The sequence below is a fragment of the Lolium perenne genome, chromosome 2 (genome assembly GCF_019359855.2).
Source record: "Lolium perenne isolate Kyuss_39 chromosome 2, Kyuss_2.0, whole genome shotgun sequence".
Classification (NCBI taxonomy): Eukaryota; Viridiplantae; Streptophyta; class Magnoliopsida; order Poales; family Poaceae; genus Lolium; species Lolium perenne.
Window position 1 is genome coordinate 273,237,517 of NC_067245.2, and position 9,231 is coordinate 273,246,747.

The 9,231-nt window shown below is 44.9% G+C and overlaps 1 protein-coding gene across 1 annotated transcript; it reads left to right on the forward strand.

The window, feature by feature from the left end:
* Nucleotides 1-7,928: 7,928 nt before the first annotated feature.
* On the forward strand, nucleotides 7,929-8,907 carry LOC127335893 (uncharacterized). The gene has a single exon (XM_051362625.2). The coding sequence runs from the start codon at nucleotides 8,029-8,031 to the stop codon at nucleotides 8,659-8,661; it is 633 nt and encodes a 210-aa protein (XP_051218585.1). The 5' UTR covers nucleotides 7,929-8,028; the 3' UTR covers nucleotides 8,662-8,907.
* The last annotated feature ends 324 nt before the right edge of the window (nucleotides 8,908-9,231 follow it).

Here is a 9,231-nt window from a genome sequence, read left to right on the forward strand (position 1 = left end):
GAGAATGTATACGATGAATGGAGCGTGTGCCCCGCCTGGTCCGCTCCCTGCGGCGTGTTCTGTTTCTGTGGGCGTGTGGATTCAGATCCCAGCTCTCTCTGCCTCCAAACCTCTGATGCCTGCTGAAACGATGTTGCTCGCACCATAAAACGCGCTTGTTCATGCGTTCTGATCGTTTCTAGCCAGCGCGCGAGGCCGGCCATGTATAGTAAATCTCAATGTGTTTGGATGCTGAAATTCTCAGGCAAGGCCACCCTGCGTGCACTTCCTCAGCCGATTTCAGGCACTATACTCCGTCAGTGATTACATTCCACCAGCTGGTTCCACGCCCGCGTTCGGTGCAGGGGTAAAAAGCTAGCGGATCATCGTCTCAAAAACAATGAACATGATCAAAGCAAAAAACAGTCAACATGTTCAGAAAAGCTATACCTAGCAAGTGCATGAGGTACCTCATTGGCCTCCCTATTACAATGCTCAAAAGCAATATTCCTGAAACCCAAGCTAGGATCCCGCAATCTTCAGAAATCGTAGCTGAAGGTGTCGATGAAAAACCTCACTCCGATTGGATATTGAAGTTGTTTGATCCGAGGTGATGAGCTAAACTCAACTCATTTGGCATTACACCTCCACCATAAATGGAGCATCACAATATGTATTTCTTTTTGCAACTACCAATTTAGAATTTCTCATTGTTGTCCCTTGATATGGCTCCCATACCTCCATTGCCTTGATTAATATCGTATGTTGCATCCACATTGATTTTAATTATAACTTCAGGAGGGCGCGACCATACCTCTTTCATCTCTACAGGTTTCTTCTTTGATCACCATGAGTAAATTTTTTCCTTTTCCACCACACATACCAAGCTCCTACGAAGATGATTTCTGCAAGTCTAGTTCCTCCAAGAAGTGGTCATGAATGAAGGTTTAGAATTAGGTGTTCTAGGGTCAAGGGCCCCGATCTGTCCACTTACAAAGCTTCTGAGGTGAAGTTCCAAATATCAAGCTTCTCACACACATGTTTAGCTCGAAAACAAGGGAACAAAGCATGCATAACATCTTCACATTCAGTATTGCAGATCAGGCATTGAGTAGATGTTCCAAAGTAATTATATTAGCCAAAAATCCTAGGAATGGTATCACATCGTGAAGCGCTCGCCACTAGATTTTAATCTTATCTGGAACTTCTAGATTCCATAATTTCTTCCACACCTGAATTCCAATTGATTATCTAACTAATTGGTAATCCTACTCCGCATGATAAGCTAACAACACCGTGAACAACCTAGTTTTTGTTTCTAGCTAGCACGTGAGGCCAGCCATGTATAGTAACTCTCAATGTGTTTGGATGCTGAAATTCTTGTCGGTGATTACATTCCGCCTGCTAGTTCACGCCCGCGTTCAGCGCATGGGTAAAAAGCTAGGGGGTCATCATCTAAAAAAAAAACATTATCAGAGCAAAAAACAGTCAACGTGACCACAAAAGCTATACCTAGCAAGTGCATGAGATACCTCATTGGCCTCCCTATTACAATGCTCAAAAGTAATATTCCTAAAACCCAAACTAGGCTCCCACAATCTTCAGAAATCGCTGCTGAAGGTGTTGATGAAAAACCTCACTCCTCCATTGTCTCAATCACATGCATATTATACTACTGGATATTGAAGTTGTTTGATCTGAGGTGATGACTGATGAGCTAAACTAAACTCATCCCACAAGGCATACGCCTCCGCCATAAATGGATCATCCACAAAGCTTATTTCTTTGCAACTACCAATTTAGAAATTTTCATTATTGTCCCTTTCTATGGCTCCATACCTCCAATTTCCTTGATTAATATCATATGCTGCATCAACATTGATTTTAATTATACATTCCGGATGGCGTGACCATGCCTTCTTCTTCCTCTCTACAAGTTTTTTCTTTGATCTCCTGTAATTAGTAGCCAAAACTCCAATTGATATTGCACTTACATGCACCACTTGTAGCGCATCACCATGAATATTTTTTTTCCTTTCCCACCACACATACCAAGCTCCTACGAGGATGTAGGATGTTGTCTGCAAGTCCAATTCCTCCAAGAAGTGGTCATGAACGAAGGTTTAGAATTAGGTGTTCTAGGGTGAAGGGCCCCGACCTGTCCACTTAAAAAGCTTCCAAGGTGAAGTTCCAAATATCAAGCTTCTCACACACATGTTTATCTTGAAAACAAGAGAACAAAGCATGCATAATATCTTCACATTCAATATTGCAGATCAGCACTGAGTAGATGTTCCAAAGTGTTTATTAGCCAAAAATCCTAGGCATGGTATCAAACTGTGAAGAGCTTCCCACTAGATTTTAATCTTAGCTGGAACTTGTAGATCCCATAATTTCTTTCACGGATGAATTCCTATTGGTCCTCCAATAATCATAACATTATGATTATGCCCGTCGAATTGGTAATTCGATGTACTCCACATGATAAGCTAACCGCACCATGAACAACCCAATTTTTGTGAGGTGCCGTGCTTCAAAATATTCCGTACCAGTTGGTGAAAGGACATGGATGTCACCTAAATGGAGAGGGGGATGAATAGGCGATTAAAATATTTTACGAGACGGTCTTAACAAAGCACAGTGCAAGATGTCACAATCCACTAAGGGACCCTACAGTATGGTCACCGAACCCATACAAGCTTGGGGGTAATCTCCACAACTTAATTCGTGGCTCCGAGGAAATCACCACCAAGGTCACAATGCCATAAAGACCACCAAGCCATCTAGGATCCAAGTACCCAAGAGGAACAAGCTCTGGGTACAAGCACCCTATGTAATTAACTCATGAACTCTCACTTCCATGTATCACCGTGGAGAACTCAAGCCGGTGCACCAAATGCAATGGAAAGTCCTTCACTCCCAAATTCCACCAAAGCTACAAAAACTACTATGGGGAATAAGAGAGGAAAGAACACAAGAGGAGAACACAAAATTTCTCCAATATCTAGATCTAAATAATTCCATCTTTTAAAAGAGATAATTTTGATTCATGCTATTGTAGATCTAGATGTCCTCTCTCCTTTCCATCAAAATGGAGCACATATCAGGGGGTGAATAGGGATAATAGGAAGCTCAAGAAAAGTCACAATGGGGGGAGGGGGGGAATTAATCTCAAAAAATTAGAGTGAACCTTTGGGGAAGACAGCCCCATAAATAGGTCCCTCAAAAACTGACTATTATGTGCAGATTTTTGCACGATCCATACTACTGCTCGGACGAGCGATAGTACCGCTCCAAGTGCTACCGTCAGCCCTGGTCAATGCCTTAAGAGTAGAGACTGGTACTACCGGTATGTGTATCATTCATGTATCGCTGCATATTCTTCGAGCACGGCATCACGAGCGGTACCGGATTGCCACCATGCCCAGTACTATCGTGAGTGCGACACCACAGAGCGGTACTTGAGCGGTACCATGGTCGGTACTACCACATGCCACGTAGAACGCGTCTCAGGCTCTCATCAGTACTTCCAGGCTAGGTACAGGTCGGGTTACTCGACCAACACCACCACATCATGAAACCAGAGCGATGTCACGATTGGTACTACTCCTCTTGAAGGAGGAGCGATAGTACCACAACAAAGGTTCTAGTGCTTGGGTACCAGATGGATGGGCAGCGGTAGTTCTGCTTCCATAGAGACATTGGTACTACCGGTGGCCACACCGGTACTAACGGCCAGAACAAAACTGCTGAAACCATCAGACCAAAACTATCACTGTTGTTGACTCCGGACTATATAGGTCATAACCTCCTCCAATGAAAATCGGTAAAAATTCTGATATAAAAAATTCAGGTAGTTTTCCATACGAAATCCATTTTGTGTGAACTAGAGATGTCATGAAAATAACCATAATCTCTAAAACACCATATGAAGAAGATCCAAATAATAACAAAGAAGGATGATGCCAAGGATGCAAAGGTTTGAGCTCTCTCTTAATGATACGCTACTCGCTCGAGAGTCCCTCTTGATAGTATGGGAAACTATCCTACAAACCGATCTCCCAACAAGCACCTCGAGACCGGTAAGAAATGAACACTATCAAGAAAAAACTTTATACTTGTGTATTCCACTTGATCTTGATGATGATGATCTTGTCCGCTTTAAGATGGAACATCTTTCTTCATTGTGCTTTCTATATTCACAAATCCATGATCACCATATGGACCGAAAGCTTCAAGCATATGATCTCTTCTAGATAACTCATCTTAAACTTGCACTTTTTTCTTTTTTCTTCATTATATTGATGTCTTAAAGAACACATAGAGCTCACTCTGTATTCTTCAAGACATATGCTTACCATAGGCTCAACTCTCCCATGACCAATCTTCATATCACTCCTTGATTAGCTCCTTGGTAATCACATTATCTTCTTCACTTTCTCCTTCTTCCAACCTTAAAGCCAACATATGGTTCAAACATGTTTATGGACAAGTCCTATAAGTACATTTCAATCCAAACATTAGACCATAGGGATTGTTATTAATTACCAAAACTACACATGGGGGCTCCATACACCTCCAGTTGGTGCAATAGAAAATTTATAATATTTTATTAGCATCTACACTTCAGAACAACTCTCTTATCACATCTTCATCCCATGACCCGTGTCTAGGTTAACTAAATCGGAAAGTTTATTCGGCGAGATATAACATTTTGGAGTGTATACCTTTATTTTTTGGCATGTAGGAATCCAAGCTTATTCCCATATACGAATTTGGTCAGCTTCGCCAAATCTTCATATACATCCTTGGTTAAAAGAATGCATTCCATGTAGAATACTTTGCCACGTAAATAAACTTCCACTTTAGTGTCTTGCCTTTAAAAGATATCCATTCGGATAATATTTAGCTTGAAGAACTCTTCATAAATTGAATCTGGTTCCTCCATAGGCCTCTAGCATTGTTTCTATATCATTACATTATCAAAAGTGTGCAAATCTCAGAAACCATACATCCTCCATATTTTGGTATACATATTTTTCACCATGCTAAGCAGTGCAATTTGTTGTGGTCATCACCAGCACTCAGGGGCGGAGCCAGTATTTAGGTATAGGGGGGCGAGGATCTGGCGAAGCCAAGAATTTTTTGGGGGTCGAGCAAGCTACTACACGTAGTTTTATTTGCTTAAATAATCTTTCAAGATTATCCTTGTTGAATCAGTATCAGACACTTAACAAACTCAGAACATGTAACAAGACTAACTATTCATGCATAGACAAATTATAGATAAAATTATTGGACTTTTACTAGCACTTCATCAGGCTTGAATCGTTGAAACGGTAAATCATTGCTGATCGGCTATGCTAGCACTTCTACTAGGTGTGATAGTTGTGCGCACACGTGAACAAATAAGAGTGACATACTGATACAACATACCTTCAGATTTAAGTGGTTGAGCAAGTATAAGCGGGGAGGTCGACGACGGTGCGGCACGCCGGCACCAGAGCACTCGACTCTCGGCCTGATCAACTCTTCTACAAAGCGGCAAGGAGAACATCATTGCTAAACCCTGTGTACTGTTTGGTGTAGCTTTGCGAGCAGCGGCGGCAGGATCCATCACAGATCGATCGGGGGAGACGAATCAGATTTATTGTTTTAAGTAAGGAAGCGATTAGACAATGGTAAGTACTCGCCGTTCGGCCTGGGCAAACAAAGCGGAAATCGAGCTCCAAGCCTAGACTGGGCTGATTGCTGGGCTGAATACACGAGAATAGCTAGTAGGGGTGGGCCTTACAAGTACTAATGAACGATTATAGCGTCAATTAGGGAGTTAACTGCTACTAATACGTACACTGAATCGTTAGGGGGGCGATTCCATGGGGGGGGCCCAGCCTGCTCGCCCCCTGCCTCCGCCCCTGCCAGCACCCCACCATAGTTGTGAAATACAATCACTAGTACTCTTGCATATATTCTTCGGTATATAAGGTATTGTCATCGCAAACACATGTGTAGCTGGGGCAGCCGCCTTGATCAATGTTTCTTTCCAACCCATAATTTTCTTCTCCCACTCAAATCTTCAGGTGTGTATGGCATTGCACATCTTCAGGTGTATATGGTCGGCTGCTAGTTGCAGTTGTGCTCTGGCCATTCCACTTCCTCTATGCCGAGTTGCCATGCCGCGATGCGGTTGTTTCGCCCATACTAACCAGGCGACACACATGATTTGTTTGTGCATTACGTCGTGTCATAGTTATAGTCACTTGGGCCTCAAGAATGCATGCCTCGAGAGGAAGCCGTAACTCTTATTTGTGTGAGAAACACTTACGGAAAATAACCGAAACTCCTAGCTAAAAATCCTATTAGAATGTTTATGGGATCAGAAGACTAGCAACCACCACAAGCCACCCAAATACAATGTCAATGACATCCAAAACAAGTTCACCGTCCAACAGCTAACTCTACATCACCTTCTTCACCGACCATCCATGCAGCGAGCAGGCAAGGGGCCTCGATGGCCAGGAGCCTAGGAAGACTATGGCATTATGTTTAAACACCCACACCTCGGCCCTAACCACCACCTCGAGCATTGCGCGTCTTCATATGTGTATGGCTGACTGCTGGTTGCGGTTGCGGTTGTGGTTGCGGCCTGCTCTCGCGGTCTCGTCGCTCCACATCCGCCATGCCGAGCTGCCATCGTCACGATGAGGCAGTTGGCTCATCCGAACCGGGCTACACCCATGATTTGCTTGTGCATTTTATTGTGCCGTCGTTGGGTGCCACTAGAAAAAGACCAACCTTTGCAAAGGAAAAAAATTGCTCCGCGCATCGCACGTCCGGCTGACACGTGTCAGAAGTCAGAAACCGCGCGCGGCCGAGCGAACGCGAGTACGGAACCGAGAGCGCCTTCCGCGAACGAAACTCCACCGCGAATACAGCTAGCTAGCTTAGCGAATTCACAGCATGCGAAACTAGCTCGATTAGACAAGATGGTTGGCTAGTACCTGTGCGAACGGTTGGCTAGTACTCGAATGCACCGTGCACTTCCGAAATCGGTCCGGACAAAATCATTTCGTACAATTACATACAATATAATCGAGTGCAGTTGTGTACAACACACGAGTACAATTGTGTATAACATACGACTACGGTTGAACACACGGACGAGTACAAGTACAGTCACGCACACGAGCAAGTACATGTACAGAAGTAAGTAAAGTCACGTATACGAGCAGGTACAGTCACGCACACGAGCAAGTACAGTCGCGAACACGAGTAAGTACTAATACGGAAGTACAGTCGCCCACACGAGCAAGTATTAGTACAGAAATACAGTCGCGCACACGAGAAAGTACTGGTACAGAAGCACAGGTACAGTAATGCACACGGGTAAGTATAGTTACTGAGTAAAGGTAAAAAACTGTATCGAATACACTAAAAACATAAGTACTTATCAGTTCAAGCACGAGAATAGTTAGGTACACACCATGATTACAACCACAGTAGTATAGGAAGTACGAAAAAAATCATGAAATCTATCAACATGGGATCTAGTTTTGAAGATCTCAACGAGAGGGTCTCAAAAGTGGAAACGGTTCGGAATATATACTTATGGTTCTCAAGATATTTCATTTTGAAAAAATGAATCTAGAAAAAAAGGAAAAAAGCTGACATAACCCAGCCTCTCCTCCTCCATCCCCACTTTTCTTCCTCTTGTGATATGTGGCGAGCAGGAATATCACTTCCCAGGAATTTTTTACCACCACAGCGCGTCACTTATCCCGTGCGGAGGGAATTGTTTCGGCCTTTTTTAGAGTTTTCGGTCGTCGTCGCAGTAGTCAGTTGGGCCTCAAGAATGGAAGCCGTCGAGCTGATATGTTCACGGCCCAAACATTTCCAACAAACTATCGGACAATGCTCCTTATACCCAAACCACCGAGCTCGTTGACCAAAGCTAAAGCAGCCAGTCTACCAGTTCAAAAAAAAAAAGCAGCCAGTCTACTCCTCTCCACTCCACGGGAGCTTCGTCGGATAAGATAAACTCGTACTACGATGAGCGGCGGCGACACCCTCTCCTCGGCAACGGCGGCCGACGCCTCCGCCATATGCGCCCAGATCGCGTCCGTCTTCTCCGCGCCCTCCGCACATCCCCCGGCCCGCTCCGTCCTCGTCTCCGAGCTCGCCGCCGCGGCCTCCCGGGGCGGCCGCGTGTTCGTGCACGGCGTCGGGCGCGAGGGCCTCATGATGCGCGCCCTCTGCATGCGCCTCGCGCACCTCGGCCTCCCCGCGCACTGCGTCGGCGACATCACGGCGCCTCCAGCCCTATCAGGAGACCTCCTCGTCGCCTCCGCGGGGCCCGGCACGTTCTCCACCGTCGACGCCATCTGCGGCGTGGCGCGCGGCGCCGGCGCGCGCGTCCTGCTGCTCACTGCCCGGCCAGAGGGCGACTTCCCGGGGCGCCAGGCGGACGTGATCGCCCACCTCCCCGCGCAGACCATGGCTGACGACGAGGATGGTGGCGCGGCGGCGGCGGCGGCGCAGGGGAGCTCGCAAGCGAAGCTGCCGATGGGGAGCCTGTACGAGGGGGCCATGTTTGTGCTGTTCGAGATGGTGGTGCTGGAGCTCGCGCGCGTTCTGGGCCAGAGCCCGGCCCAGTTGAGAGCCCGCCACACCAACTTGGAGTAGTCCAATGTTTCATCTTCTGCTCAAACACAGCTGACCGCTGAGGATTGTGTCGTTGACTTGTCGTCAACATGCCTCTTAGCAAATGTCATGTTGCCCAGCGTTGAGTTGAGTAGGTTGGATACTGAAGCGAGTATAAGTGTATAACAGAGTAACAATAAAAAAAATTGAGTTCTTGCAAAGAAGAAGAAAAAGACGTGACCAAATTGTGCTTTTGAGATCTGGGTTATAACAGTCGGTATAGTATTATTTTTGTTACTATGAAATCGAAATTCATTTTAATCCTGGCTGCATGTACCCATTAGAAAACTATTTTAAAATGTAAATAATCTGAATATTTTTTTAAATTTCGTGGTTATATCTCGATATTCTACATGTGCACGCCAAGTTTCCCGAAAAACCAATAATATTGTATGTCCTCTAAAAAAATGATAAAGAAATGTCTTGCGAAAATCTTTTTTAGCACCTAATTTTGGTTTTTACAAACAACATAAAAATATCATTTTTTCTTGAAATGACTTTGCGTGCACATAGAACGTGAAGATATTGACGCGACATTTTGATACTTTTTTT

What these genes read in the sequence shown, in the direction of transcription:
- LOC127335893 (XM_051362625.2), top strand. Translation starts at nt 8,029, where the DNA reads ATGAGCGGCGGCGACACCCTCTCCTCGGCAACGGCGGCCGACGCCTCC.